The sequence below is a fragment of the Scatophagus argus genome, chromosome 5, assembly GCF_020382885.2.
Source record: "Scatophagus argus isolate fScaArg1 chromosome 5, fScaArg1.pri, whole genome shotgun sequence".
In the NCBI taxonomy this organism is placed as follows: Eukaryota; Metazoa; Chordata; class Actinopteri; family Scatophagidae; genus Scatophagus; species Scatophagus argus.
The window spans coordinates 19,976,271-19,990,920 of NC_058497.1; the positions used below are offsets into that span (position 1 = coordinate 19,976,271).

Genomic DNA, 14,650 nt, shown 5'->3' on the forward strand with positions numbered 1-14,650 from the left:
GGAGGGGAGAGAGGAGAGGGTGCCCCGTCTGCACGGAGAAACAGACAGACAGCAGGGAACAGCTGCAGCACCAGGCTCGCGTAGGATTTCACTGCATTGCGATTTCAAATATCAATCAGTTCATCCCCAAAACCCAAGCAGAGCAGCTCGACAAAGCAACCAAATATCCATCTAAAAAATGGTTGATCGCGAGCAGCTGGTGCAGAAAGCCAGGCTGGCTGAACAGGCTGAGAGATATGATGATATGGCAGCTGCTATGAAATCGGTAAGTCCATTCAAAAAAAAAAAAGATATGATTATGACTAAGATGTGTACGGATGCTGTTTTAGCGCTGCTCTCTTTGCGTAAAGGCTCGTCCCGCTCGGGGTTACGCTGGCTTGATATCACTGCATTTCAATTAGACATCACGGGGAGCAACATATAATATTTAATTATATGTTGTTTTGTCGGCCTTTCACCGACAGCTCAGTGCCATTTTCTTTATTCTTTTATTCCTTTTTTTTTTTTTGAGTCGAGTCCAAATCGTCTGCTCCTTGGGCGGTGCCTTTCTGTCGGCCGCGGCGTTCAATGAAGGGATATCACAGCGGAATGCACACAGGCCCGGGCTTCATCTCTCGCTTCGTGTCATATAATGGCGCTCCGCTCTGCTTGCTGCTTTTTTCCCCCCCTTTCACTACACCATCTCCCCTCCCCTCCTTTATGCCGAATTTATAAAAGCTACTGCTGCTGGGAGCCATGTGAGGTTGCTCGGAAAAAGCCCATCAACTGCTGCTGCCCCCCCTTTCCTCCTCCTCCTCCTCCTCCTCCTCTTCGTCCTCCTTCTCCTCCTCCTCCACCTCCACCTTCTTTGTGACATTACTTTACAAATATACATTATCAAAATCTGCTCATTTTTAACAGCAGCTTAAAAGGCTTGGATCTTTATTTTTTTTCCCCCCATGGTTGCTTTGTGAAAGAAAAAATGATCCAAAAAGACCCTTTAAACTGCTCTTCCCTCTAAACAAACGTAGGAGGCAGTAGAATCTCTCTAGAATATTCTTTGTCATATTGCAGTGAGTCAATATGATCAGATTTGATAGTGGGCTTTGTTTTCTCCTCTCTTCTTCACAGTATTCCTCACACATGTGCTCTTTGCGTGACAGGGCAGATTCCTCCTGACATCCAGCAGCGGTTTGAAGTCGTTTTGGGTTAATGACCCTGATAGACAGTGTAATATTTGATTCAAGGAGGGTGTCATGGGTGGCCTGCCTCACAGGAGTTTTCTCAGCTCTTGTTGGCCAATGTTGAGGACAGAGCCTTTGTTTGCTTTTCCTTCCTTTTTTTTTGTCCCCTGCCCCCTTAAGAAATTCTGGGAAGTGGATTCAGTAGCGGGTTAAAAAAAAACCCAAAACTGCTGTGTCACACCAGTACTTACTGGAACAACTAGCATGCTGGGAGTCTTAGCCGGGCCTGTGTGAGTTCATGTATAGATTAAAATCATCATATGTGCTTTAAAAGGAGAAACATTTTGCCTTGTGTTCCTCAGGGGGGATGGAGTAAGCTAACACCCCCCCACCTCCCCCACCCGTGGATCGTTTGTCATCGAGGGTTTCTGGTTGCAGGAGGTGGGATGATGTGTGAGCAGGGAGGGATTCCTTTCCCTTTAAACAATCTGCCATGTCAGTGCGGTCCAAACTAGGCCCTTTTGCAGGGGTGTGTGCTCTCACTCGCTAATCAAAGGGAATCCCTTGCCATTGCAGCCAGAGATGACAAGCGACAGCTGATCACCTTTGTGTTCTTCATGAAACATTCATGTGGTTAATTCTCGTCCTAACAGCCTTTCATGCGGTTTTTCAGGCAGGATTTTTACGGATATGCACGGGCTGCATCTGACAACTGGTTTGATTATCGATATTGGCCCGACAATTCAAGTCATTTTAAGATGTCAGTTGTGATGGAAAATATGGAAAAATGTTATTTTCTTTCCAAAGATTAGAAAATAACTGATAGGCGATAAAAATATTCTAAATGAATGATTGATTATCACATAAAATGTCAAATAATGGATTATATGCATGCTGAAGGGTTTTTTTTGCGCTAAATGGAGACCTTGATACTTGGATTCTAACTTCTGTCAGTGAAGCCCTTTAAATTATGATGTGTGTGTCACTCGGATGCAATTCCATCATATTGTTTCATACATATCATAATAACTGTATTCCAACTGACACAGTAGTAAGCCTCCCAAACACCAGTGCATTTTATTTAACATAATGACCTATTAGTTTAATTTAACGAAAAAAAACAAAATAAAATACGTCAGTTAATCGAATTCTGCCTCATTTGACTGTAAGTTTCACATGTGTGTGTCGTTTGAAGGCGTAGGTTTATGTTACGGTCTTGCACAGGCAGAATGAAGGCCTCCATCGCTGTAGGTTGTGCCCTACTCTCCATCCACTCGGCGTGCGTGACGTCGGCGATCCTGCGCCATCTTTGTGCTCATCTGCCCGTGCAGAGAAATGACAAGTGTTAGCACATGAAGAGGACCTTTTCAGATAAAAAGCAGCAGAAATCTAAGCTACATTTTTTGTTTTGTGTGTTTATATTTCAGTCCCTGTGCAGTTATTGATCTGCTGGAAAACATGTTCCCACAAATGCTTGCCGTTTTGGTAAAATAACCCCATTTGAAGGGATTGTTATAGTAACATAGCCTCTCTGAAAACCACCCAGCTATCAAACTGACCTGTCAAAATCTAAATTTAACGGCCTAATCCAGAGTGATGTCACGCCGTGGTGTTTTAGACAGGTAAAAAGGTCAGTTTGAGCCAGAGAGAAGGTCACTGGGACACGTGAACAGCCTGTGCAGTGATGGTTTTCGCTTACAGTGCAGCTGCCCCGGAGTGCTCGTGGGAACATTTCAGCCATCTCCAGCCCTCCTTTCACCTCCCCCGACTTTGCTTCCCCAGCCCCCCCACTGCTGCTGACTATCTTGAATATTTTTCTCACTAACCAGCATTAGCTGTCCACGTGGCAGCTGGAGCTACTGGTGCACTAAATTAATGGATTGGCAAGCAAACTGGGATTTGTGCATGACAAGTGAAATACTGCTCATCTTCTGTGCTGTGAATTATGCTGTTAGTCCGAGTCTCTCTTGTAAATCATTAGGGCTGGAGCTAATGATTATCTTCATTTTCATTAATTACTTCATTAATCATTAGTTCAAGGTGACTTTCTTATCTCTTCTTTTAAGGTTTTTTTTTTAATGTTATTTTTATGTTCCTTACAGAGAATAGTTAAGAGATGACAGAAAAAATGTTTGTTGCTGGCTTGTCAACCCAAAGCCACACTGGTGCCCTCCAATGTGGCATCTTAAAATTGTCAAACAATGCAAAGCCAAAAGCTTTTCAACTTACTTACTTGATGTGAAACAAAGAAAGGCAGAAAATTCTCTCTTTTGAGGAACTCTGCGTGCAATTTTTCATAGAATATTCCTGTGCTGCATATCAAGGCTTGTGCTCTTGAGCTGGCAAATAAATGGTCCATTTGCTCCTTCTCCTTCCAGGTAACAGAGCTGAACGAGGCCCTGTCCAACGAAGAGAGGAACCTCTTGTCTGTGGCCTACAAGAACGTAGTCGGGGCCCGTCGCTCCTCTTGGAGGGTGATCTCCAGCATTGAGCAGAAGACCTCGGCCGACGGCAATGAGAAGAAGATTGAGATGGTCAGGGCCTACCGGGAGAAGATTGAGAAGGAGCTGGAGGCCGTGTGCCAGGATGTGCTCAACCTTCTGGACAACTTCCTGATCAAGAACTGCAGCGAGACGCAGCACGAGAGCAAGGTGTTCTACCTGAAGATGAAGGGCGACTACTACCGGTACCTGGCAGAGGTGGCCACGGGCGAGAAGAGGGCCACCGTGGTGGAGTCGTCGGAGAAGGCCTACAACGAAGCCCACGAGATCAGCAAGGAGCACATGCAGCCCACCCACCCCATCCGCCTGGGCTTAGCTCTCAACTACTCTGTGTTTTACTACGAGATCCAGAACGCCCCAGAGCAGGCCTGTCATCTGGCCAAGACCGCCTTCGACGACGCCATCGCCGAGCTCGACACCCTCAACGAGGACTCCTACAAAGACTCCACTCTCATCATGCAGCTGCTCCGAGACAACTTGACACTGTGGACAAGTGACCAGCAGGATGACGAGGGAGGGGAGGGCAACAATTAAAGAGAAACCACACTTCGAAAAAAAAAATATATGAAGGGCCGGTGGACTTTGGCAGCCGCTTTTGCCGATGATACTACCGCAGCAGCAGTTCTTTATTTTTCCATGTGTTAAAAGAAAAGAATCAAAGGAGAGGTGAGAGTGGAGGTTAAATCTTAGTTTAAATATATATAGAAATATATATACAGTTGAAAGGGGCCTCCGTCTTCTTGATTTTCTCTTTGACATTTGCCAAAACCACTGATATGTCAGTCAATCAGCCTGAAGTGGTTGTTGTTGGATTGAAATGGCAGCCTCACACTGGCATAGGAACTGATCTTGTTCTGTCAAGATAAGCTGCTTAGTTAGGTTTTTGCGTGATAGAGATGCATCTGAGTCACTTGAGAGAGAAAATGCTTGAATGGGAATGCCTCACAAAAACTAGTTTGCATCGGTTCCAGTAGTAGTCTGTATGCGAGAAAGGGCCCTGAAAGTCATTCGTGTTAAACTCACACTTATCAGTGAAAAAGACAAAGTTTAAAACCAATTAGTCCCCCTCCCACACAAAAAAAAGGTGAGTAAAAATGAGGACCGGATAGTGAAACCGATTCCCCCTCCTTCTGTCTGAAGTGTATTTGGCATCTCACAGATTAGTCTGTTATGTCACTGGAACCATAGATTCTTTTGGAGGTGAAGATTACTAAAAGGCAGAGACTTAACAATATAAAACAAAAACAAAAAAAGACAAAAAAATCAATAAAAGCAGCTTCAGAGTTTGTGGTTTACTTCTGTGTTTGTTTTATTAAATGCACTTGCCTACTATACTGTTTCTTCATTGTAAGATGATGACAACAATAATATCGATAATTCAATATTGTGCATGCTGGTGATGTATTTATATACAGTAGCTTGACTTTATTAACTTATACTGTGGGTGTTAAGTATTCATATGATTGAGAAAAACAGGCTTTGTCTGATGTTGATTTCTAATTTCTAATTTATTTTTTTGTTTTGTTATGGTTTTTTGATTTGCTATACCAAAATGGTGATCGTAAAAATTGACCTGTAATGGGCGTTGCTATAGTGACATGCAATATGTGTATTTAATTTGTTAATGAAAGAAAAAAAAAAGGAAGATAAAACCTCACCAGTGATCACTTAATCTTACCAGCTGGTGTTTGTCACATTGAAGTATGATTATGATATATTTTGTTCTTTGAACAGTATTTAAGTACCTTTTTCTGTCATGCTATCAAGTTTAATAATGGTGAAGTTTTCGGGCTCAATGTTTCTGTTATGAATTCACAAACATGGACCATATTTTATTTCTGACGGTATACTTTTTTCTTGTTTGTTTTTATACATTTTAGCTGTTCCTGAGTGACAAAATATCTTGAATGTGAGTCATTATGTAGCAGTTGCACAAGAACCGAAATAATAGCTATGATAATAAAAAAGAATATGACTGAATTATACATGCACCATTTCCATGGTGGTCTAGTGTATTGTTGTATTGTCACCGGTCAGAAAATTTTGTTTTCAAGGAAAACCATTTCATGGACAGGAAAGAAAAGAAAAGAAAAAAAAAAAAAAAAAAAAACGTTTTTGTGGCCAGAGGACAGTATGTGCTTTCTTTTTTTTTGTGCCTGTATCATCATTTGATATGCCTCTTTTGCAAGTTAACCTTTGCAGAAAATAAGGATTTATCTGCCAGTAAGATCCTGCAAGCATGTGTGCAAGATGTAACACTCTCCCTTCAAAGGTTCCTCACTTTTACATGTGTTTGACGGTACTGCTCTGTACAGCACACAGATATAAATATTCAACACCAGTGCATAGAAAAGCATAGAAAATTCAACAGTTTTGGTTACTGATAATCAAATGTGAGAATTCATGGCTTCAGGACGACTAGGAAGATGCTTAAGAGCACAGAAAGTTGCATAACAGATTATATTTAATACTACTGCTAATTCTATAGATTATTACATTAATATATTCATACAGATGGCAGTTTTGGGGAACTTTTTTTTTTTTATTTTGGATGTAAAGGCTTAAGAGAGGAAACCAAAAGCCTTAAGGTCAGTCACACAACCTCGTCTATGTATGCTAATTGTGTCACCATCGTGAGTCAGCCTCCGTGGGTTTGCACTGTATGTCACAGCTGCTTTTCTTTAATGCAGTATAAAGCTGATGGTCTCAAAGGTTCGCCAGACAAATCGCGTGAAACCCTAAAGCTGATCTGTACAACTGCTCACACACACACACACACACACACACACACACACACACACACTCGTTTTCATTTTAAGCGTTGTGTTAAAACAAGTGGACTTTTTCTCACTTTTTAACATTTTTTGAACATGTCAGGAGACGTTCACTCATTGCCAAGAATACATTGCATTGTGTTCCTTTTCGACTGATTTCTGTTTTCTTTTTGTTTCTTGTTGTTTTCCTGTGGTTTGTGTTTTTACGTTTTCATTATTTTGGATGCTTGTTCTTGTTTCTGTGACATGAAAACATACCAGTACAAGAAAGCAGGAGGAGGAGGAGAAAAGAATTAGATTTAATTCGCAGATTAAAGAAGAGCTGACCTGCTGGATGTCAGCCAACAGGGTGAGGGGCAGCTGCTCAAAGCGGGATACAAAATGTATGCTCTGAGGAATTTTTGGTTGCCATCTGTTGCTCATTAAAACTATTTGTTTATCGGTATTATTCTTTATTTTCATTTCTCTCTGTAGTAGCCATTTATAGTCACAGTGTCTGTGGGTGAACGTATGAGATGGAGTCTGTATTAGCTGCAGTGCAGAGACACTGCCAGCTCGCACAACAACTACAGTATGTCTTAAGGGAGGCTCTCTTCAAGGCCCCTGTGCTAATCATTAACTAAATTAGCGCATAGATCAAAGAATATAACTTCAGAAGACAACAGGTTTTATCATCACAGCGGAGGAGGGCTGCAATGAAATAAAATCCTGCATCTCATGGTGGACAGCGGAAGGACAATCTGCTTCTCTCTTAAATTAACATGCCAGTGGTATTTTACTCCCACAAGTGGAGTTTTATCTGAGTAACTGTGCGAATCCGTGTGTTTCAAAGCTCTCACACTGATTGATAAGCTGAAGTGGCAAACTGCTGGATCGCCCACCCTCAGTCTGCAGCCTCCTGCTGCAGCCTGCTGCACTGAACCTTTCATGAGATGAAATTGTGTGCTTTGAGCGGCCCTCCTCAGCAGCCAATAGCTGACTGGCTCACTCTCCGCAGCCACCAATCCTGTTCCTGTTGCTAGGGCTATAATAAGTGTCCCAGTATTAGCATGGCTCCTTGCTGCACTGCTCAGACACCTATTGCATCCTGTTATAAAAAAAAAAAAAAAGAAAGAAAGAAAGAAAGCTCAAAGCACACAGGAGGCATTAGGATTCAGCACCAGCCCACCTTCCATCCTGTGTTTTAATGCACTGCTACACTTTCAGGGACATTGGTGTCAGCTTTACAGGCAAATGTTGGTGACATTATACATCCCCAGAAACACTCAGGCCCTCTGATGGACCTGCAATTGGATCTCAGGCAGCTTCAAATTCAATTTAGCACTTTTAATGACGAATTCTGTCAAAGTAAATCATCAAATACATCCCGCATAGAACATAATGTCTGATTCATGTTGTTCACGTGAAATACAGCTATTTGTTCAGTCTGTCAGTTTATTCAGTTGATTTAACATACATCCCTGGAGAAGATTATGTTACGCATGTCTAAAGCTCACATCTACAGGATACATAAGAAACAGAAAATTGTTCTGATGCGACTCATTCTCACTTATACAATAACCGTTCCGTCTGATCACTTTCATCATACGGAGTATTATTTCCCTGAGGGAACGCCGGGATGACAAGGCACAAAGGATCGTCAAGCTATAATTATGTCACACAAAGCCACACGGCCTCTAAATCACTGGATCGAATTCCTCCCCAGCGTCAGTGGACGTTCACCACGATGCCACCTCAACAGCGTCTTGCTGAAAAGTTCCTGATGTTATAAACGAATATGTATCTTTGGCGGCACAGTGAAAATAAACTGTAGACGCCAGGTGCATCTTGAAGATCGTACAGGTAGGTTATTTTTGTCTCCTCTGAGTTCTTTGTAGAAAGGCAGATGTACGTACTTCCTCTCCTCTTCTTCAGTCAAGTACAGACCCAGTGAAGGGAAAACAGAGAGGCTATACTATATATGCTCAAATAATTCTGTATTAAATATGTTTGTTTGCTTTCCTGCTGAGACTTGAGATGAAAAGATTGACACCAATGTTGCTGTCTGTTTGGTAAATAAGCCAGTGCCAGCACCCACTTAGCTTAGCTTAGCATAAAGGCCAACATCAGTGGGCCCAGTTCTGTTCGACTCCAACAAAATCCACCTAGCAGCACCTCTGTTGTTCTTTTGGAGGCAGTGACTCGCTGTAGACCTTGTGGAAATACTTCAGCACGTGACCTCCTAGCAAAGTACATTAGTTTTGCACGTTGGTTTTTGTATGGATTAATCAAACGAGAGTCAGTTTGAGGAGCATCACATTTTCGGATTTCTCAAGTCACTGATTTACTGCTCTTTATTCAAAAAGCATGAGGTCAGTGATTTTCGTCAAAAGGTCATCACAAGCTTTGTTGCAGTCTATTGATTTCCTTTGTTAACCTGCTGTCTACATATTCGTGCACAAAAAATCATTTAACCTCCTGTGGCTCGGACTTCTCCCAGACGTTGTTGAGCCATCCATCATCACACAAACCACATGACTGTCATGGTGAGTTTTGTTGCTCTGGGGCAAAAGTGACAGCTCTATGAACTGGATGCTGTGATTACAGCAGCTGGAGAGCAAGCAGACTAAAGTCCATCTCACAAGTTATTAAAACTTGAGATGGTCCCTTAAAGAATATTTTGTCTGATTTCAAAGCAGGATGAAGACTCGAGGCTTGGTGGCCTGGGGTGAAACATGGCAGCACGCGACCAGTCAGGTGAGGAAATAAAGCCACGATTTAACACTTAAGTCAATCACTATTCTTCAGCAGCGATAGCAAACACGAGGAGGTTATATTTCTGAGCACTGACACTGATAAAACAGACAGACTCGTCGCATTTTGAAAAGTTTATGATCTGACTTAACGTGATCTGCACCTCAAAGATGCAAAGAAGATAATAGCCGTACAGCTCCAGAAATATCCACCCATTAGAGGGAAGGAAGAAGGGAGAAAAGGGAGATGGAGAGAAAGAGGGGACCAATGTAGAAGCAGAGAACAGAGACGGATCTATAAATAGGCCTCCCTGCAGCCTGTGAGTAGACAGTGAGTAGACCAGAGACATCAATGTGACAGCATCTCCACTATAGAGACTATGCGCCTCTGTATGGATGGTGAGGGTTCATCTCCGCGGTTAAGAGAGTCTGATTCATCAGTTTTACCCCCAGCTGAGCAAACACATAAAATGACACGAAATCACACAGATAACACAAACAATCAACTCTGCTATCTGCCCCTTTTTCCTTAAAGTTCGCTCCACTGTGTTATTTCTTTTATGATAGGACAAAGAGCGCCGCTGACTCTATCAGGCACAAAGACAGCTGTTATGCATGACTGCTGCAAAATGAATTATTCAAGCTAACGTTCAGACTTTGTATTATTTATCAAAAAGTGCCACAGTGTTCAGCCGAAGGTTTTAAGAGACTATTTTAGGGAGCACTTGTCCCAAAACATTGCAGGATACATTGCATGTGATAGGAAGTTGGAAAGTGTCGTCACATGATTTTTCTTTCTTTTTTGGAGAGCTTATCCTTCATGTTAATGCTTTCCAACTGGCAGCAACATGAATCGACACTGCTGTCATCCGAAGAGTGTGGCTTAGATTTCCTTCTTGTCATTTCTGACGATCAAACGGATTCCTAATAATGCTGGAGGTGATTATTCATAACTACAGAGGCTTGTGTGATGACTACAAGTTTGTAAAAGGTGAGTCTAAAATTAAGTCCTCCCCCCTCCTCCCGCTGTCTCACAGTTACGTCACTCTGCATGTTCTTTCAGGACCTCCCATTGCAGGAGAGTCACAGTCACACCACGTTCCCTGACAAGACCACATCACCATCAAAATAACACAAGCGTGTCCAAACTTTGTTATTTAAAGTTTTAAACATTCAGTTTCTTCAGTTCATTTTATTTTTTCTGACACGATACGAATAAAAATCCTCTGCAAAGCGACCAAATGTGCATATGTAAAGAAACCTCAACCTGTAGGAAAAATCATTTCCTTTAAATCTTTAAATATCATTAAATTCTTCAGATTTCTACAAATGTGTACATGTTTAGTAGAGAAATGATGGAGAACACTGAGCAGACAACAAATGTTTAACTGTTACTGCAGCCACTGATTGTCTAACAGAGAACAGCTGCAGGACAGATAACGAGGAGTAAAAAACAAATCCAATTTTTTTAAGAAGCAGAGAGCAGAGAATCAAAAAGGATTTTTGTTGTTATTGTGAAGCTGAACAGCTCTGTCTTTCATTTAGACAAAATAAAGTCTAACAAGCAAGCTTTAAACACTAGGTGTGTCTTGCAGTGCTTGTTACTCACTTTCCTTTGACAAAATGTTCTTTTCCCTTCTGCAAGTTCAAAAACATTTCAAGAAAGAAGAAATCCTGGAGCATCCAAAGCCTACCGTTTTAGGGTGGGACAGTCAGCTCGCCGAGGGGGTGACCTGTGTGACCTCCTCTGGCTGAGCGCTGATTTTGGGGGGCGGACTCCGGATCCTAAATATACATTTACATTTGGCTGCAGGTGTTTTAGAAAGTCCAATTTCTTTTTGTCTTTACACAAATGAAAGTGAGAATGATGTGAATCACTTGTCTGGCAGCCTGTGGTGTTAATCTACACATTGCATGTAATATCTATTTTGGAAGTCTTAATTCCCACCACAGACAGGCTCACAATGTGATAATGAGCTGTTAATGACTAAAGGACATTTTGCATCGTGAATTCATCTGTGAACGCTGGATTTGTTAAAAAGACATGCACTCTGTTGCCTTCTGCCCGTCATTATTAAGAGGTTTTTCTGTACTCCCAGTGCATTGACTCATGTCTGCTCTGCTGTTCCTCACTGTGAGGTGACAGTGTATTCTTTCTACCTCAACAACATCTAGCCAGTCATGCTTTGTTTTGCAGTTAGCTCCTCAGGTGCCAACCGGATGACAAATCATACCTTTCAGTGTTTATGGGTCTGCCTGCTGTCTGAACTGGTGACTCATTATGTATGGGCACAGGGGATTCCCAACAGTGCAGGGAAGAAGAAGAAGAAGAAGAAGAAGAAGAAGAAGAAGAAGAAGAAGAAGAAGAAGAAGAAGAAGACCTTCCCCCACTTTGCAGCCTTGAGGGGATGTGCCGTTGAGGGGGGTGACGTGGAGCTGGCTGAGGCTGTAGAGGCAAAACGTGGCCTGGTGACAGAAATAAAGGGCGAAATGTGAGAGCCAAGGGTCAGTGTTTAGCTAAATATCTGAGGCTGAACTGCAGCTGGCTCTGGATGTGGAAACTGAGAGGGAGTCTGGGTGTGGAACCAGACGCTGAAGCAAAGTTTCCCCTGCACACCCACAAAACAATGACACCACAGCTACAGCGCCCCCCCCCCACCACCACCACCACCACCCTCCCAAAAAAATAAACACCTTATTATGTATTTTAAAATGCAGAAAATACAATAGAAGGGAATAGAAGGTTGCATTACCACTCAGGCAGTGAGCTCAGGAAAAAGAGCAGTCATACAGTGAAGTTACGGGTCTGTATGAGCGCAGTATTGTGCTGTTGCATGGCAACAGTTTCCAGAGAAATCTTTGGTCAGAAACACTCCTCTTTGGTCCTCACATAACTGCAACGGCAGAAAAATGGGCTGACTGCAGGAATACAAATGGTCTCATGAACCATTTCAGCCTACAGAGGCTTAATATTTGTTTGTATTCTGTTTTGTATTTTAACATATTTTCCAGAGCAGCTGACACACCGAATCTGACATGAGAGTGGATGTAGCTTATTATGCGTCATATTCTAAATCTTTTTTAGGCCGTGTCGTGTCGGAGGCTACAGGGCACCTGGGGAGATGTGGTGGTGAAGTATGTGCCACAAGCTACAGCTTTCATACAACCTGTCTCCAAGTGATCACAAAACAGTAATAATTTAATCTTTCCTCTTTATAATGCCATGACACTACAACACTGATGCAAAACCAAACAGAGAGCAGATAATACTAACAGCTGCATTTGTTACATAATGCTAATAGGCGACTGCTGTTTATGTGATATGTTGATATGATGCGTTCGCGTTTATTCAATTAAAGCTGAGACAAAAATACCATCTCATGTCTGTGCAGTGCATATCAGGCTGGGGCCTGTTAGCATAGCTTAGCATAAAGACTGAAAACGGGGAGAAACAGCTAGCCTGGCTCTGTTCAAATGTCACAATATCAGCCAACCAGCCCGTCTAACACAATATAACTTCTATCTTTAATCTGTACAAAAACTGTGCTCAGTGTAAAAACAACTTGTAGCCTTTGTTTTTACCTTCAGGCTAGTTTTTCCCCCATAAATGTCAAATTAGTCCTTTAAAGTTGCCATTATATGGTGTATGAATGCTCCTGATGTGTCACGCTGTGGTTCCTAGTAAAATGTTTAATTAAAACAAACAAACAAACAAACAAACAAACAAAAAATTTTCTAGGCCTGCAATACATCCAGAGCTTCTTGCCTTCTCTCAGTGCTTTTCTCTGTTCCACATTGTTCTGTTCTGTCTCAGACCGTCAGAGTTTTTGTTCCTCCTACCACACACACACCTCCAGAGAAACGTTCAGGTCCACAGCATGCAGTCCTCTGTTTGGACCTGTTGGTCTACCTCAGGAGCACCTGCCACTCCGAAACCAGTGGTGTATCCACAGCTCAACGTGATTAACCTCAAATTTATGGTGATCGGTGTGTTTGCAGTGGAACCACAGCTCGGGGATTTTACATTCTGCAGCATCATGCCTCCTCCTCATCCTCAGCACTGAAACGTCTATTTTTGCAGGGGAGATGGGAGCAGTATAAGGATACAGTGTGCATTTTGATGAAATATCTTAATGTTTATTGACAGATTATTTTTCCAGATTGGGCTTGCAACAGAATCCCCACTCTTCAATCCTCTTCAAAGCTCCAAAGCTTTCACTAAAATTGTTTTATCATGCAACTCAAAATTAAAGCAGGGTTATAACTATTACCCTAATCCATGAAATGATGAACTATTTGGAGGTAAATAAAGGTCAATTCATTTCCTGGCATGTGAAGTAACCTGTATGGTTGCTGCATTGCATTTTCTTCACTGGAAGGGCATCATGGAGGCCATTTGACTTTTTTTTTTAACCTTGTCATATTTGGAACCTCAACTTTTTTCTAATTTAGAGTTATTGTCCATCACAGTTTCTTCCAGTAAAAACCTAAATGGCGGTCATCTGTCTTCAGCCATCTAGTGGAAGTGTGCTTGGCTCGCTGTCTTGCTGCCCTGCATGCATACTTAATTTGTACTGCTGTCTTTGAGCATTAATTAATAATTTATCTAAATGTTGTAAACTTGTCACGGCAGGATTCTTGGAGCTGGATGAGTCTTTCTCAAGAAAACCTTAGCAACTACTGCTTTTGGCAAGGACTCAAATTCAGGGCTTCTACTGGTTTGTGGTTGATCTTTTTACTTGGAATACAAGGCTGCCCTCTACTGGCCATAAGAACGAGGTGCATTTGATACCGAAACTAAAATCAGTGTGTGTTTAGACTGTGTCGCTGCAGAGTATTTTTTAAAGATTTGTTGGTAATACTTTTTAATGCGGACAAGTTAAGATATCAATTTAAAGGCATTCTGGATGTTTTATGGAGAAAATTAGAGAAATTTAAGAAAAACAATCTAAAAACTTTGCTGAACAGTAAGGCAAACCAAAGACAGACCCGAGAGAAAGCAACACGCGTGTTGTCACGAGGTCGCCATCTAGTGTTTAACACTGAACACGGAAACTGTCACAGTGCTCAAGTTACACGAAACACAAACACATCGCTGGCTTTTTCTGCAATCATTCAGAATAATCCTTTGAAATTAGAACATTTATTATCTTCAACAGTTATCTTCAACAGCTGTAGGAAAATGTAAAAATATCTTCTTCATGGATCACATTTCCATTTTTAACAACAATTCAAATCAAGTAAATCATATTACATCTGTAAGTGAAATATTAACAAAACAATAAACAAAAAATCTAATCTGACTCCAAATCATTTTAAGGATTTAATAAACCAACCCATCTATTTGATATTCTCACAGAAATGTCAAAATGTTTTTGCACTGAAGTGTAAAACCATGTAAGCACAAGCAAGCAGGAAGCAAGAGCAAAACTAGAACAGAGGACAAAAGCAAAAGTAGAAAACAAATAACTTCTCTTTTC

At 41.6% G+C, this 14,650-nt stretch overlaps 1 protein-coding gene across 1 annotated transcript; it reads left to right on the forward strand.

Moving 5' to 3' along the window:
• On the forward strand, positions 1 to 6,883 carry ywhag2 (3-monooxygenase/tryptophan 5-monooxygenase activation protein, gamma polypeptide 2). The gene is made up of 2 exons (XM_046389528.1): positions 1 to 265; positions 3,542 to 6,883. The coding sequence occupies exons 1-2, from the start codon at positions 179 to 181 to the stop codon at positions 4,196 to 4,198; spliced, it is 744 nt and encodes a 247-aa protein (XP_046245484.1). The 5' UTR covers positions 1 to 178; the 3' UTR covers positions 4,199 to 6,883.
• Positions 6,884 to 14,650: the final 7,767 nt, after the last annotated feature.

What these genes read in the sequence shown, in the direction of transcription:
- ywhag2 (XM_046389528.1), top strand. Translation starts at nt 179, where the DNA reads ATGGTTGATCGCGAGCAGCTGGTGCAGAAAGCCAGGCTGGCTGAACAG. An exon ending in TGGCAGCTGCTATGAAATCG is followed by an intron (nt 266 to 3,541) that starts GTAAGTCCATTC and finishes TTCTCCTTCCAG; the next exon opens with GTAACAGAGCTGAACGAGGC.